This window comes from Ornithodoros turicata, chromosome 3 (assembly GCF_037126465.1).
Source record: "Ornithodoros turicata isolate Travis chromosome 3, ASM3712646v1, whole genome shotgun sequence".
Taxonomy (NCBI): domain Eukaryota; kingdom Metazoa; phylum Arthropoda; class Arachnida; order Ixodida; family Argasidae; genus Ornithodoros; species Ornithodoros turicata.
Genome location: NC_088203.1, coordinates 64,863,949 through 64,881,911, shown reverse-complemented (window position 1 = coordinate 64,881,911; position 17,963 = coordinate 64,863,949). Strand labels below are relative to the sequence as shown.

Sequence of the window (17,963 nt, the reverse complement as noted above, 5' to 3'; positions counted from 1 at the left end):
TTTATCTTACACCGTCGTCCATAGTGATGGTCACGTGTTGCTTTTCAATGCAGGTTTAATCAAAACATCCATACACTTTCACACATCTGGAGCTCTCTCATGGATTAAGGACTTCCTCCATGGCAGGCAACTATTCGTTCGCACCCATCAAAGGAATACGGAGCATGTATCGATGACTCATAGAGTTCCCAATTGAGTTTAACTTGGCCATGGCGGGTCTTCAGGGCTGCATTTGAAAGAAACTGTCAATTTCGATCTGCGCGGATGACATCTGCATTTGGACCAGCGGCAAATCCCGTCCGGCCATCCAGCGGCGCCTGCAACACGCTTTGAACACTATTGAGCACTACCTCGCAACGGTTGGCATGGACATCTCGACTGAAAAGTCCGTGGTACTCTCGTTTACGAGAAGGAACATGCATCCCTTCCCTCTTTCAGTTGCTGGTGTACAGCTGAGAAGTGCATCTTTTTATCGTTTGCTAGGTGTCACGCGGTAGACGCCAGGCTGTCTTGGGTGAAGCACATAGCAAGCTTGGAAGCCAAGGTCCACCGGTGGATTGCGGTGGCAAGGCATCTGGCAGGCATGAAGTGGGGCAGTGCCGTGGCGTCGCTTTTGGCCGTCCACCGAGTTTTGGTTCGCGGGTCACTTGCATGCAGCTTACCTGTGTTGAATGGCCTTCCTCCTTCCTCAGTCCATAAACTTCAGTGCCTCCTGGCGCGCAGTCTCCGAGTGTGCTTGGGAGTCCCTCGGGCGGCATAAACCCATATGGTCATTGCTGAGGCTAAGGAAGCCCCACTTGAAGTGCTTCGCTACGGAGAGACGTGTCGGCAGTACCTCCGCCTTCTAGCTCACCATCGGCGGCATCCGCTAGTTAGGCAGCTCCGGAAACGCAAGCACAGCAGCGTACACCCATGTGTCTCTCAACTGAAGACTAGCATACCTGACTTTGTGGTCGCACCCACAGCTGCCAGCACTCCTCCTTGGGCTTTTCCGACGCCCTGCATCTCCCTGTCGGTGCCTGGGCTAACAGGGAAGAAAAGCAACGTCGCTGCATGCATGACGAAGCAGCTCACTCTCGATATGATGAGCTCGTGTTATGAGACTTCCACCGCAGTTTTCACGGACGGCTCAGCCACGGGGGGAAGTTCGTCGTCTGCCTTTGTCATTCCCTCCGAGTCAATTTCAGATGGCCATCATCTCTCACATCAACCATCGTCAACATGCGCTGAGCTTTATGTTATTCTTTTCGCCTTGCGGAAAATTACTGACAGCCCCGTTCGCTCCTGGGTTGTCTTTACGGATTCCAGATCTGCGCTGCAATGTGTGGCAACTATGGGACTTCGCGGCTTCCTCAGTCCTGTGGTCATTGGAATTCTATAAGTATACAAGAAAGCAAGCGCACAGGGCCACTCTATCGTCTTCCAGTGGATCCCAGGTCATGTGGGCATCAGCGGAAACGAGGACGCAGATCGAACAGCCGCAGGTGCGCACCAGTACACCCGCCGTGTCCCCATCATCTTATCTCGAGGGGATCGCCGTTACCTCGTCTCAAGCTTCACTGGCCCCATGATGCAGTCTCAATAGCAACGTGACATCACCACCACTGCCCGCTTTACTCCGTTGACCCCACATTGTCCCTTACTCTCCCCCGCCGAATGCTGCGTTCCTTTACCACAGTCTTCCACCGCATGAGACAATGTGGCTTTTACACTGGCTTTCAAACACCTCCTCGGTGTCGGCGCGTCCAGCCTCTGTTCCAGATGTGGTGTGCGCGGTGACCTCTATCACGTCCTTCTGGTCTGCGGACAGTACGAGCACAAGTGCGCCCTCATGGAAACTGCTCTCCAACGCGTCGATCAACGCCAGTTCGACTTAGCCAAAATCCTCGGTCTATGGTGGGATCCCTCACATCTGATGCAAGGCCTACGAGCTGTTGCTGAGTTTCTCTCCAGCACTGGATTAATGGACGAACTCTAATAGGACACCTTTCCATCATCATCACTTTCTCATCCCTTCCACAAGCGCAATGGGGCAGTGTACCGCCATAACGGCGGAGAATGACCCACCACATCATCATCCTATTTATGTGTACGCTACGCGCGCTTCGGCAGATTTTCAATAGCTGCGGCAATAGGAATTCTAATGCTTTTAACCGATAATTTAAACATTTCAACAGAGTTTCCCAGTGAGAGCCATGTGTTGCTTTTCAACACAGGCTAAACAAAAAATCAATAGGTTTTCACAGAACCGGAGCTCAACAGAATTCTAGAGGTACGCTGTGGCCAATTTTCAACACCGGTCAACAATATGTCGATAATCTTGGCAGTAGAAATTCTGGAGTTTTGAAACACAAAATTTATAGGCTATACTGAGACAATTCATCAGAATTTAAACATAATTTCCATAACAGTTTTCATAGGGGCAGGTCGACATAATGCTGTAGCTGACGTGCTGTCCCGTCTTACGTATGCAGTCATGACACAGCCTAACACACTGGCGTTCATGCAACCGGAGGACGACCAAGGCCGCGACATCTCCCGGAACCTTGCATGTGACACAGACCTTCAGCACGAATTTGTGATTATAGACAGTGTCCTCTAGCGTCGCTCTTCACCTGGTCGACATGTCATTGTGGTACCCGCAAAAATGCAACAAACAATGCACGAGTTAACCGACGACGGAGGCGGACACATGGATAGCGCTCGCACCGTGCCAAAGATTGCGAACGCCATCGGTGGCCCCACCTAACATCCGCACTGTCAAAGTACGTGGCAGGATATCAAACCTGTCTGGAGAACAATCGTCCCACTACCAAGTCGGTCGGCAGAACAGGCTTTATGCCTGTGGGTGACATTCCGTTCCGCATAATCGCAATGAACCATATCACAATGCCCCCAACCGCAAAACGGAAATACATCCTGAATATAATTGACTTTGCGACGCGTTTTACAGTGCCAGCAGCAGTCACGTCCACATCAAGCGAGGAAGTGGACACACATCTACAGTTTATTTTTTGCAAATTTGACTGCCCGGACCACTGTATTTCAGACCATGGATCCGCATTTGAATAGCACCAATTCATGCAGCTTCACAGTATCAAAACTCATTACTCAATTGCATACCGTGCGACCAGCAACGGTCTTGTAGAACGCAACAATGGAACTCTCGTCACTGCTCTGCGGATGATGTGCGAAGCAAAACCAGAGTGGTAGGCCGAAGAAATTGAACGAGGCTGCATTCGCCATTAACATCGTTTGACAGCTGCTCAACTTCCTCACCATTTGAACTAGGGTGATTCCACGTAAGATCAGGCAGGCTGGTCCGGGCGTGGTCTCAGATTTTGTCTACATAATTATATGTTGTTGGCCGATATCTCTAGGTGATGAAGCCGTTTGTCTCCAGTCTCTATGTCCATTCGTTGCCCATAAAAACAATTAAACGTGAAGTCAGGTGGAATTTGCTTTTATCGCAGTTTTCGTTTTTCCGAACCTTGGCCGCCCCTAGCAGAGACGCGACACCCGGAAGACAATTTGTGATTTGTTTTCTTGTTGTCCACATACAGAACAGTGGATAAGAGTGTGCAAAAATGCTCTAGTAAGTCCCATCTTTATGTAGAAAAATGGCAAACTTGGCCGCTCGTTCACTTTACTGTTGTATTCCGGGCCCTTCTGCGTAGGGTCTGCTGAAAAGTTTATGATGAGCAATATACCATTTTGTTCGTCGTGAATCGTGCTTTCCGGTTATATAAGTCTGACATTTTTACGTGCAACGTGTCACACACTGCAGCCGCGCACAAATGGGAAAAATCGGAAAGTAGGTCACATATTCGAGCCAATTTCTAAAAAGCCACATCATTTATCGTACGGATATTTTTCTCGTGACTGTCTAAAGACTTGTGGTTACAGAATACGCAGAAACATGTTGCATTATTTGCGTCGCGTCGGCATTACAGGGCTCCAAAGTCAGCCTTCGGGCCACATTACGCTTGTGGTGGTTGTTGTAGTAGGGCCGTTCCACGCCAAGTGATCCAGAGGTGCCGCTCGACCCCCCCTAGAATTTTATGTGAATTTTTTTGGTGGTTCCTTATGACCCCGAAAGCAACAGAACGTTGGTCTTCTCTAACGAAGTTGAAATTTATAGGGTGCAGAGCCTCTCAGAGATGCAGTGCTTGGCGAAAACCTATGTCGTTTTAAGCAAGCATTACGGCCCTCGTAAGGCACGGAGCATGTTAAAAAGCTTCTTATTTGATAGGGGAGAGTTCATTTTACCGTATGTAAGCAATTTTCACCATCACACTCGACGGGCTCGACGCCTGTAGCGTGCACGAAATTTGCAAAGTTTGTGCAAGTTTACTAATTTTTTTGCAATATAAAATTTCTTCCTCAAAATTTTTCGCCGTATAGCCCTGGGTTGTACTTTCAACGTACAAAAATCCAACACCGCCGGTGGAATGTAAGCCGCAGTAAAAAATCGGGAAGTTGTAAAAATTCGACAAAATGCACATTTTTGACCGAAAAATTCGGTGTGAGGAGGTCGGGATAGAAGCGTGATCAAGGTGTCATCCGATGCACCGTCTTCCTAGCAAGCCGTAGCAAAAAAATATCAGAGGTACTTTTTGTTAAACTCAAATAATATTTTTTTAATTGCAGGTAACTTCGCAAACGTGTATGCGCGTGCGGCGCAGCGTACCGAATGTACAACTGAGCGAGTCACTCACAAAACACTGGACGCAAAGAAAACACAAGGCAGTCGCATTATTGAAGAGCAAATAACGGTTGCAAACACGTGTTTGCCTCCTCATTGACATGAGTAGAGTAATCACGACATGAACAGTGATTAAGTACTGCCTGTACCGAACACAAGCGGAGAATGCTTTCACCAGTAAGATCTTTGGACGTGCCATTGTTCCTTTCATTTTCTTTTTTTGCATGTGTGTGTTAACTCATTCCAGTATTCGGAAGAGAACCCTTTAGCTGTGCACTTCTCTTGCACGTGTATAAAACTTACTTAGTATACCCATGAAGAAGACCGAGAGACACGGACACAGAAGATGACACACGTAGGTTCCGTGTCTCTCGGTCTTCTTCATGGATCTATACCAGCTAGCCTGCACCCTTTCCCTTGTTACTTAGTATAGCTGTGATGTATGATCTTTTCGATTTGTGCGCCAACAGTTGAGATGTACGTATAAGAGAAAATTTTGCCAGTCACGGTTGCTATCAATTTCGATACCGGATAAGCTACTTCGGGCATTTCTGTTGTGTACAGAGCTATGATACATGTACTGCGTTATTCAGGTCAGGTCTGACGTTCCTTTCATAGTCATCTTGCATACGGGGGAGAGAAACATGGGTGCGCGTACGAGGACATGCACATTTATACTGCTTGCCATGTGAAGACACTTTAGAGTATAAGCAAGACCTTAAAAATGACTTCAGGGAGATCTGGGACTTTTCGACTTGTTCCTTGGCTTAGATCTTGATTTTCGCAGTTCAACTCACAAAAAACCGCTAACTTTACCCCTTGTTACCGTTGTTTCATGGCAGTGATCAAACTCCAAAGAGCAAGGCGATAAGTCCCACAGATCTCCCTGAAGTCATTTTTAAGGTCAGACTCACACACTAGACCTCACACGGCAAGCAGTATAAATGTGCCTGTACTCGTACGCTCGCCCATGTTTCTCTGAAATAACCATCCCCCGTATGAAAGGTGACTATCAAAGAAACGTTATACCTGACCCGAATAACCCAGTATCATAGCTTTGTACACAACAGAAATGCCCGGAAATAGCGTATCCGATATCGAAAGTGATAGCACCCGTGACTGACAAAATTTTTTTCTTATACGTACGTCTCATCTGTTGGCGCACAAAGCGAAAAGATCGTACGTCACAGCTACTAAGTAAGTTTTATATACGTGCAAGAGGAGTAGACAGCTAAAAGGTTCTCTTCTAAATTCTGGAATGAGTAAACACACACATGCAAAAAAAAAAAAAAAATGAATGGAACAATACTGTTCCATTCATTTTTTTTTGATGTGCCATATGGCACATCCAAGGAACTTACTGGTGAAAGCACTCTCCGCTTGTTTTCTGTACAGGCAGTACTTGTTCACTGTTCATGTCGTGATTACTCTAGTCATGTCACCGACTCGACTGACGGATGCCGGACGCCACACTGCCAAATATCAACCATATGGTACTATGAAGCCTCAATGGATCCCAATCTCAATTTCTTTACTTATCTGTCACTTAGCACCACCACGAGCTGGCTAAAAGTTTCGTTAGAGCGCAAGGTGGCCAGCTTGATGAGCGCTCACTGCACAACTGTCGGGTCTCGAAGGAGGCAAACACGCGTTTGTAACCGTTATGTGCTCTTCAATAATGCGACTGCCAAGTGTTTTCTTTCCGTCTAGTGTTTTGTGAGTGACCCGCTCAGTTGTTCATTCGGTACGGTGCGCCGCAGTGCGCATACATGTTTGCGAAGTTACCTTCAATTAAAAAATTATTATTTGAGTTTAACAAAAAGTACCTCTGATATTTTTTTACTACGTCTTTCTAGGAAGACGATGCGTCGAATGACACCTTCATCACGCTTCTATCCCGACCTCCTCACATCGAATTTTTCGGTCAAAAATGTGCGTTTTGTCGAATTTTTACAACTTCCCGATTTTTTACTGCGGTTTACAGTGGACCGGCGGGGTTGCATTGTTTGTGTTGAAAGTACAGCATACGGGCTATACGACAAAAAGTTTTGAAGAAGAAATTTCAGAATTTTATGTTGCAAAAAAATTGGTAAACTTGCACAAACTTTGCGAATTTCGTGCACGCCACAAGCGTCGCGCCCGTTGAGTGCAATGGTGAAAATTGCTTACATACGGTAAAATGAACTCTCCCCTATCAAATAAGACGCTTTTCAACATGTTCCGTGCTTTACGAAGGCCGTAATGCTTGCTCAAAACGACATAGGTTTTCGCCAAGCACTGCATCTTTGAGGGGCTCTGCACCCAAAAAAATTCAATTTCGTTAGAAAAGACCAATGTTCTGTTGCTTTCGGAGTCATAAGGAACCACTAAAAAAATTCACATTAAATTTTATGGGGGGTCGAGCGGCACCTCTGGATCACTTGGCGTGGAATGGCCCAGTAGACTGACGAAGACGAGACGCAGCAGCCTCCTCAAGGTGCCGCTGTACTTCGCTTTGAAAGACCGGGAACTTCGATCCAGATAAGGATGAGTGGAAGTTTTATTGCATTCGGTTCAGAGCTGCCTTGCAAGTTGCACGGGTCACCTCTGAAATCGACAAGTGCAGTTTACTCATTGCCTCTTTGGATGCAGCGGTTATTAAGCGATTGTACCACTTGGTACAACCAAGAGTCATTCAGAGGTTTCATTCGAAGATTTGATTTCGGCGCTACATGAGTATTTTGCCCTGAAAAATTCAAGAAATTCGAAAGAGCGAAACTATTTTCCACTCGGCAGGAAGAAAGCGAATCCGTGAAAGATTTCCTCAATCGTCTGCGTAGCGTAGAATCTGACATACGTGCCTGCTCGTTACTTACCGCTTTCATCGTCGGTCTTAGGGATCAACGCATTCGAGCGAAGCCTGTGCTAGAGGAAAACCTGACCATAGAAATTGCTCTACGGCTTGCCGAAAGCTCCCTTGCTGCTGAAGCTGGATCTCGTGACTTTGACACGGCTGTGGTCAGGAAAATTTCTGTTTCGCAGAAGATAAAACCTAGAAACAAGTGTTTTCGCTGCGGAAATCACAACCATGACGAAAGTAATTGTCGTTTCCGGAATGAATCATGCCACGCCCGCCAGATGGAAGTCACAGTTGTGAAAGGGTGCATTGTACGGGGGTTGCGAACGTTGGTTCCGAAGAAGTTTCAGTCCCAAGTCCTCGACGTCTTGCATTCAGGCCACATTGGCCAGACTAAAATGAAAATGCTGGCTAGGTCCTATGTATATTGGCCTAAGATAGACAAGGAGATTGAGACACTTTGCCGAAGTTGTGACTGCTGTGCGTAATTCAGCGAACAAGCACGGCCTGTTCCCCTACATCAATGGGAACCTCCTAATGCTCCGTGGACACGCCTTCATGGTGACTTCGTCGTGGATGCGTACAGCAAATGGCCAGAGGTTGCGGTAATGTCGTCAGCTTCTGCTCCTGCTACTACAGCGACGTTGCACGACATCTTCATTCGCCATGGACTTCCCGAGTAACTTGTGACCGACAATGGGCCACAATTCACCAGTCAAGTTTTCAAGGACTTCCTGCAACAGCATGGCATTCAGCACATCCTAACGCCACCGTACCACCCGAAGTCCAATGGCCAAGCCGAAAACTTTGAGCGAACTTTTAAGAACGCATTGCGGAGAGGAGGAACCCGGAAGGAGGCAATACAGAGTTTTCCCCTACAGTATCGAATCACTCCACACGTAACTACGGGGAAGCCTCCATGTATGCTACTTGTAGGCAGACAGCTCAGGTCAGTCCTCGATCTCCTCCGACCTGATCTGGACAACGAACCAACACGATTGGGTTTGGAACCGCGCATGGCGGGTGCAAGGAGCAGGCAGGAGGACTACTATGACCGTAGCTCGCGGCAACGCAGTTTTGCTGTCGGGGACTCCGTATGGGTTGCCGATGTTTTAGACAAGCATCCTTGGATCAAGGGAAATGTAGTTCGGAGAATTGGCAAAGTTATTTACGCTGATCACATGAAGATCCGAGTAGCGACAGAGACACCCGACCCAGTTCAAGTGCCATCTCCGACCAACGATCCGCTACCGTGGCCAGAAACAGACACAACGGCCACGCCGAAACAAGTTCAGGAAGATGACGCGCCACAAGCACCCCGATACCCCCGAAGGGTGTGCAAACGTCTAGCCTGGTACGTCCCATCGTGAGAGGAGGGGTGTAGTAGACTGACGAAGACGAGACGCGCGCGGCTGCATGGATCAGCTCTTCGACCGGGATAGTTAGTCTACGTCCGGCGTCAGCCGAATAAACACGTTTGCTCTTTGACTCCGGTCGGTCTTCGCTAGTTATAACCTCTGTTTCGTTTCACCACGTAATAGACCTATGCACGTTTAACCAGAGGTGATGGTGATGTTTCCAGGTTCCATGCGGTTCCTAATCCGATATACTAAGCGGAAGCAGGCGATGGGGGTTACTGCTTTAAGAGATACTACAGGACACTTGAAGCAGGTCTTCACTACTTAAAGGTCTTTACATGAACGAAAATACACTAAACGATTACATGCTTTTTGATTCATCAACTGTCCACCATCCTTACAGGAGAGGTTTATAGTCTAGTTTTCGTCGACTAAGGCATTCGCTTAAGTCCCATTAACCCTTCCTCCTATACACTCACACTCATGGTTTTGGCAATTTTCCCTACCATGTAGTGAACTGATACACGTTATATATGGCACAGCAGGTGGCATGCCAGGCGCCTGTGATATAGAGTGGCCGAAAGTTGAGCGCACTAGCGGTTATACCCGGCACACGGGATCGGAACCGTTATATTTGGGGGGATGGGGGGGGGGGGTTCAGTTCGGGTTCATGTATATCGGTTTGGTTAAGGTTCGAATCTAGAGCAGAAAAAGTAAACGTTTGAGTCAATTTAAACCGGTTCACCGGAGCTAAATATTTTAATTTACGGATATTACAATTCATACATAGCTTAGGCCATGTTAAGTACACAGAACATTAATTTCTCTCAGCGTGATTTCTTAGCACTCCGCAAGAAGAAATTTGGCAGCCAAGTGTAGTACAGCGTGAAAGCTATCAGTGCATTATAGATAGCATCACCATATCAGCATATAAGCTACAGCACCACAGTGAAAGTGTGAGCTGTAATACTTCGCGGAATGAAATATGTTCTGTTCTAGATGGAAGCGAGCTCAGAAGCGAATTTTGGGATTACACGAAACACTATATTTACGATAACAAGTTGACAATGATATCTAGTGACAAATAAATAAATAAATACGGAAGAGAGGGAAGGTCGGAATAAAGAGAGAGAATTTCACAGAGTGGTTCTCGCCTTTATGTACGCCCGAAATTCAGAATGAATCAAGCAGTTGCTATTTGTTTCTTTCTTAACTTTCTGAGGAACTACACACTGCCATAAATGAGCTCTGGTCTCGAATGAAACAGTCCTTTGTTATAGAGCAAAAAAGTAGATAAAAACACACACACACATGATAAATTGCCATCTCTAGCCTCCCTTCAAGGAGCACAGGGAGACTGAAAGGAAAAATCATTAGCACGTTGAACCCTCGTTTACGCACGTTTCGGCTCGTGAATTCGTCTAATGAATGTACTTGATTTTTCTCCATATAAGATTTTCAAAACGTAGTGGAACTATTGGGACTCCGCTATATGGTTTGCAAGACAAACACTGCGGAGCTGGCTCGACGAACCAAGCATCCCACCTGAACCATTTCGTGAACCTGTGCTTGAGATTTATTTCTGTCTAGTTCCGGTTCGGTTCAGAGATAAAATAAACAATTTCGGTTCGGTTCTGTTCCGGTTCAGTAAACAATAACGGCATTTAACGGTTTTCGGTTCGGGTTCAGTTTCTGTTCCGATCCCTGCCGCCACATGCGTAATGTGACCGGAAGGCTAACTTCGGAGCCCTGTAGCGCCAACGCCACGCAAATAATGCAACATGTTTTTGCATATTCTGCAACCACACGCCTTTAGACGGTCACAAGAAAAATGTGAAGTCGATAAATGATGTGGCTTTTTAGAAATTGGCTCGAATGTATGTCCTACTTTCCGATTCTCCCACTTTTGCGCGGCTGCATTGTATGACGCGCTGCACAAACACATATCAGACATATATCACAGCAAAGCGCATTTCACGACGAACAAAATGTTATATTGCTCATCAGAAACTTTTCAACAGCCGCTACGCAGAACGGATCGGAATACAGCAGTGAAGTGAACGACCGCAAAGTTTGCCATTTTTTTTACACAAAGATGACATTGCCTAGAGCATTCTTATACACTTCTGCCCACTGTCCTTTAGGTGGACAACAAGAAAAAAAAATCACAAAGGTTTCTTCCGGGCGTCGCGTCTCCACCAGGAGCGGCCAAAATTAGGAAAAACGAAAAGTGCGATAAAAGCGAATTCCACCAGACTTCTTATTTTGACTTATTTTTCTCTCGGCAACGAATGGACATAGAGACTTGAAACAGACGACTTCGTCACCTAGAGATATTGGCCAACAACATATAATTCTTCAAGCAAAATCTGATACCACGGCTGGACCAGCCTGAGTGATCGCGCTAAATAATTCGTGAACAAGTGCACCAATCGAAGAACTTTCTTTTTTACAACTAACTGTCGGGTACCGCCTACAAGCTGCGTACCTTGTGAGTAAGTGGGAGGCTCTCATTATTTAAATAAAAATTCAAACGAGTTTCGTGAAAAAAACATAACTTCTAAAGCAGGGCGCCGTCGGCATTAAAATGGGTAGAATGGGTGAAACCTTCAGTGACACCTTTTAGAGAAAAATCTGCCACCGAAGCTGGTCATTTGTTGCAGTAATTAATTGATTTCAGTTTACATATTTTTGTCGCGGTTGGTAGCTGTGGAGCGCAAAAGAACGCTCTTCTACTCTCTTATGCACCAAGGAATTACGACCTTTTGCGCTTCGCCTTGACCGGCTGCGACAGGAATATGTAAACCGAAACTAATTAATTACTGCAACACATGACCCGCTTCGGTGGAAGATTTTTCTCTAAAAGGTGTCCATGAAAGTCCCTAAATGGTAGTACCCATTTGGATGTTTGAATGCCGCCGGCGCCCTGCTTTAAAAGTTATGTTTTTGCACGAAACCCACTTGAATTGTTATTTAAATAATGAGCGCCTCCCACTCATTCACACGGTGCGCAGGTTGAAGGTGGTATCGGACAGATACTTGTGAAAAAGAAAGTTCTTCAATTGGTGCAGCCGTTCGCGAATTATTTAGCCTGGGAATTTAACTGAAACACCCTGCCAGGATTAGGGACCAACGACAGTTTTGGGTAGCATTCATGAAGTGACATATATTATAATAATGTACTAATCAGCCTCAGCTATACCGGGTGTCCACCCTAACTGCAAAACTGATCGCTGACACGCGTGAGCTTAAATAAGCCCCTTAAAAAGTAAAGGGCCAGCCACCCTCGTGCTGGTCAGAATGAAAAGAACATATCGAGGTGGCTTCCCTTGTGCATTTGAAATAAAAGAGGTAAAAACCACCATGCTGACATAGCATTTAAGAATCGCCAATGGGTCGAAAATGGGCCGAGCTCTCTGTTTGCACTTGCTCTTGCCCGTGTTCTGTCTTTGTTCCACAGACACTTCACTCTAGGGAAACATGGTAGAACGGCGGCGGTCAGTAATAACACGATAACGCGCCTTTTACATTAAGACCCCGGGCTCAGAGTCGCACCGTTCTAACCCAATTTAATTAAAAACGCTAAAAACCCCCCGTGCCTGGGAGCTAAAATGAGCCAATCCACAGTAAATCATTTTACACCTTTATTCTCTCAAAACAGGTGTATTCTTATAAAAACACCCTTTTTTATCCCACAGACTGAAGCAAAGGGTGCAAGAAGAGCATTACTGAATGTGTAATATCGACGTACACCACATTTTATCCGATGTCGATCATTAAGGGTGTAAAGTGAGGTGTTCAAAGAGGTGTTTACGTCCAGTGCACCTTTTTACACCCCATTTGAACTGGGAATATGGTGTTTAAATTCGTGAAAGAAACATTATACTGGTTTCACAGCTCCGCTCAGCAAGTAATCACATTATAGACGATAACTCGAGTTAAAAACAGAGTACTTGACAGGGAAGGATGTTAGGAATTTAGGTGGCATCTTTGACTCGTTGCAGGCGTACGTGTTAATTGCAAAAACGCATTCCCGTCACCGTTACAAAAGTTTTCCGCCCCACTACATTTAACGAACGTGCCCCAACAAATTGTATTTCGGTATATGATTCATCCGATACGCCAATATAGGCTAATTCGGCACTTGCGCTGACCAAGCTAACGAGGCGTGCCTGTGACGCATTGCGCTCCGCTTTAGGCTGTACGATGGAACCATGGCTGGAAGTCTGTCGTGTTCAGAGTGGTGCTTGCCATAGAAGCAAGAACGTCGAACTGTATGTCTCGGCATGCAGCCGCGGGAGCTTGTGCACTAGCTATTTGAGAGGAAGTATTTGCCAGAAAACAACTCCATTCTAGAAGGTGTTTTCAATAGAATACTCCGCCTTTAATGGTATTTTTGTTTTTAAATGCCCATTATAAGAGTGTTTTATGAGGAATACACCTAATTAAAGGGTGTATTAGAAAACACGCTTCATTCGGGTGTAAAGGCAACACCAAAAAGGTGTGCGCCATGGAACAAACCATTTACACACAAAAAAGTGTAAAAAAGTATACCGTGTCCAACTAGCATGAAGCGTCGTTCGCGTCTACTGACTGGTGATCAATAATTTCAATGACTTAAATGAGTTAAGCTAAGGTGGCAGGCTTGGTTGACTGTTATACTCCTGCCGAGGTTCTACGAACAACCAGGTGGGTTAGTTAACCACCGACATGAGTGACGTGCCTGTATTAACTTTAACTTCATTCTCATGTCTCACATCTAATGTTTCGCGTGTTATGGGTTAGTGTACTGCTCTCCAGTGGTGAATCACCCCAGGTCATAGTCATGATTTATTTGTTGTTGTTGTGCTGGGGAAGTCAACCCAAACCTGTAATTCATGATTATGCTCCTGTCGTAACCACTACTAATCTTGTCTTTCATATCACGCAAAATTTTTTAAGACCTTGAACGACGTTCACGCCTTCCTGTCTACTTCAAGCACTGTACCTCACAAACGGAACTGTGCTTTAACTTGCCTGTTGTGCTTCATTCCTACCCGTGGCCAGTAAACCGGGAAAAACCGGTTCGAACCATTATAGTTGCCTTCCGGAGCTGAACCGGAACTGAACCCTTATCGTCGTACCTGAACCCGAACCGAACCGATAAACGTTTCGGTTCGACTCTCTGGTTTGAACACATGCTAGCTTGCCGTGTGAATACGTGTTAGTGTGCTCTGCACGTTGCCTTGGTTGGGCTCGATGGGGGCCGACACACCTACTGCACTGAATCTTAGCACTCTACATCGCAACCAAAACATTTGCAGATGATCACGAAGGGTGTTGCGATTTTCAGCGGCAGCTGACTTTTGCTGGCGTTGACGAGACGTTTAACATTGTCGCTACACTCAGGTCCCCCAAGGTCGCCATTTTCCCATGTATTTGTTCCTATCCCGATGCGTGCAATGCCGGAGGCCGCCCTTAGATAGCCCATTGTTACCAGACGTTGGCTTGCGTTTGATTGTAACGCGCTAAAGATCCAGTTGAAGCACAATCCAAGCCAGGGCAAGTCACCGAAGGAGAAATGGACGACTGCGCCTGCGACGCCTGGTACGACAGGTACGCTATGTGATGCACGCAGCCGTGCACTAGATCCTTCCGATCGCTCAACACGTTTAAAAACGGGACCAAAAAGTGAAACACGATACAGAAAGTTGTTATACGCGTTTTATTTGGGCATATAAAGACTAGATTCATCCGCAGAAACAACAAAAACATTTTGCCGCTAAACTTAGCACGCTGGAGTGATCCGGAACGGCAACAGTGGGGTATCTAGTGGCGGCCTTCTTCGTTGCACGCTTTTCCGAGGTGAGTTTGGGGAACCTGGCTACGCTATTCATGACGGTCCGCAAATTTGTTTCCAAAATGTTTGCGGAAAGGGTGTTAAAGGCACTGGGCACTATTTTGGAGACTTTTGAAACACGCTTCTTTAGTTCTCGCACGGGAGTGCTTACGATCCTCATTGAAAGAAAGGATGACAAAGCGCCTCAAATGCCTACGAGACGTGTGCGTCGACTGTGCGATATACCGGCACCACTCTATTTACGCAGCAGCTATGGTGGCTTTATGGTCTCAGAAATGATTGCTGATGATGTTGATATGGTGAAGCGAGACCGTGTTCGGTCTGGTTCTCACGAAATATATGCAAGTGGCGCTGCGCGTCCCCGTATGGGTGACGTGGATCACAAATCCCATTTGCTCGTAGACTTGTTCCGTGAAGGTGGACATCGTGGATGCGTCTCCGTTAAAGACGCTGAGTAACATCAATAGCGTGTTTTAGTACATGGGAATAACTATAGGATAAAGGAAGTTATGAAATCAAAGCTTAGCAATGTGATCTCACCCGCTTCAAAAAACAGGGCGACTGGCTTATCGTGTTTTTAGAATCGTTATCGTTATCGTGTTCCGATCTACTAAAACCTGCAAATAATAGTGAGTTTTATTACAACGTACGCTGTCGACCTCTGCATACGTAAGGAACGGCGTGGTAGTTCAACGCAATGCGCAAAGCTCTGCTTGTGTTTTGCGCGTGCGCAGAACCACCAACGTTATCCCTTGTACGGCATTGGCGATAGCGTGCGATATACTAAAACTCACTAATATCGTACTGCAATATACCGTAAATGCGTAACGCATGAAGCGTTTGGCTTGCGCGATCCGATCTATGCTAACGTTGTAGCGGCAACTGTGTGTAGAGGCAATTAAACATAGACGGACAAATACAACACAAGCTTCACAACGGCCAGTTGCATATTTCAATGGAATGATGGCAGCTGAAGAATGAGCACCTGCACTGGGATTCGGACCCACACCTTCTGATTGCCGATCAGAGTCCAGAGATGCTGCCAATTACACCATACTAGCTACCCTCTCTTCAACATACCAAGGCACGCTCGGCAACAATGGAAGAGAGAATGTGTTGAGGGTGAGTGCGTGTGTATGTTGAAGAGAGGGCAGTTCGGATGGTGTAATTGGTAGCATCTCTGACTGGCAATCAGAGGGTGTGGGTTCGGATCCCACAGCTGTTGTCTTTTCTTCAGCTGCCATCTTCAATTGATTTATGCTATGCGAGCAGCTCTCTCTCTCTCTCTGACTGCGCGCACTCTCTGCTTTGCTCCTCTCTGACTCAGACACGGCAATCACGTAAATTTTGCCCGTTAACAGCTGCCGCTGTAAAAAGTAGCGAATATAGTACCGCATTGTACAACACTGCTTTCCATACATCATGTAAAACCAGCAATCATGCGCTTTGGCCCTTCTCCATTGTTCTATACACGTCCTACATTGCTCCATATACATCTTAAAATACAGTTGTTGAAGAACTGTTGTCTGTGCGATATTATTTATAAGCTCTCATAACCTTCCTGGGTGAGCGGTACGGAAGGGAGCCTCAGGGATGATAGAAAGGCCTTTAACGGCGGACCTGCACGCATGGCGCTCCTTTCGTTTCCATTCTGCCGCTTAGTTTTGTGAATTGTGTTTGTGTTCAAAAACCGTCCAGGGAGGCGCCTCGACACTATATCCATATTGTGGTCACATTATTGTGAAAATTTCAGTTACCCGTTGCATGGGTGGGCGAAAAATATTTAGGGCATACTTCGATATTCGAACACATGGTCGGAACGGTAATTTCTTCGTTCTGCTCCTAGTAATCATCATTTCAATAAAGTAGCTGTTGTTTTTCCTCCACCACATATGTGTTAGTAAAAACAACGAGAGAGTTCTGACATGATTGCTGGTGAGTAGGAATGACAGTCAAACGATCAGCTCAAGTCAGAATGACGTAAACAAAACTGCACTTCTGAACAGAAAAAAAAAAACACATACAAACACCGGAAAATGTGGAATCTCAGAGGGAGTAAGGATGCGGCAGTTAAAAGGTCGTCAATTCTGTGAATTCGCCTTCCAGCAAGATACAAGATGCAAAGTAATATTGGATACTCTTAGACCTGTCAACTGCTGTTGGTGTCACCGTGAAATGTTGTAGTTTTCATTTCCTTTGTTTTGTTAAAGCGTTCTTGACAGTATCGCCACAGTCGGCCGAAACGCCACCGTTAAGAGTAGTCCGTAATGCAATTGTAGGCACTTAACAAGAGTATTAACGAGAAAATGCTTCCCCATATTAAGCGAATGTTCTTTTTTGGACAGAATTTGTGACAGTCCTTCTGTGACAACAGTACAACATCCTGGTGGAATTTATGAATTCTTGAGAGTTCTGTACAAAGTGTATCAATAAAGCTCTCTCTAAGTTTATCCGTCTTTGTACCTTGCACACTGTGCTGGACAACTACGACTGGAAGGGTTTTGATACGCAGGCTGTTTCCTCCAACACGATACTTGGTAAAATGCATGCGCCAATGTATATAAAAAAAGCGATTCCTACCACGTCCCTGTGATGTGTTACAACTAAATGGGTGATGTAATGATACACAACATGTTAAAAATAATCAGACCGTATCCAACGAGCAGACAAATGACGTCTATTCCCGGCAGTAGTTAGTAAGCAGGTGCTCGAAATGGGCTACGACCCGACGGTAGAACCGGCCGCGTCTTCATGTCACCCGCGGAACTGTGATGATATTTAAGGTAAGTAGCATTACAGGAAGCTGCAAGTCTGCAGGGCAGTCCACAGGTATTCCCATATCCTCAGTGAAGGGCCTTCATAACCTTTCAAGGGTTGCTTGTAAGATATTTGAGAGCATGCAGGGAACAGAACGAACTATTCACGACCAGCGCGACCACGGATGGTGTTGCGAACCAGCGAACGTCTTTCTCCCCATGTAGCACAGCCGACAGGATCGACACCGGGGCAGAAACGGGGAATGGCCAATCTTGCCCGGCGTTTCGATTCTGGCGAAGCGCCGAAGACCAATGCTTCGCCATGATATCGGCTACTTGTCGGGAACTCTTTACGCACTCTTATACCTCCCATCGATATTGGGCCACCCTCAAAACGATGTTAATAAGCATATTAGCCCCCCCCCCCCAAGAAATGGAACTAAACGGTATGCACTGGAACAGTATTAAA

General features: G+C 46.1%; 1 protein-coding gene across 2 annotated transcripts in view; it reads left to right on the top strand.

Annotated features, from left to right (window-relative positions):
* LOC135388547 (calcium-binding protein E63-1-like) overlaps positions 1-17,186 on the top strand; it is a 376,381-nt gene extending 359,195 nt beyond the window's left edge. For both annotated transcript variants that reach the window (XM_064618155.1, XM_064618154.1), the window contains one exon: positions 17,084-17,186. In XM_064618155.1, coding sequence (XP_064474225.1) covers positions 17,084-17,106 — 23 coding nt within the window. In that variant the 3' untranslated portion in view covers positions 17,107-17,186. The remainder of the gene's footprint in view (positions 1-17,083) is intronic.
* Positions 17,187-17,963: the final 777 nt, after the last annotated feature.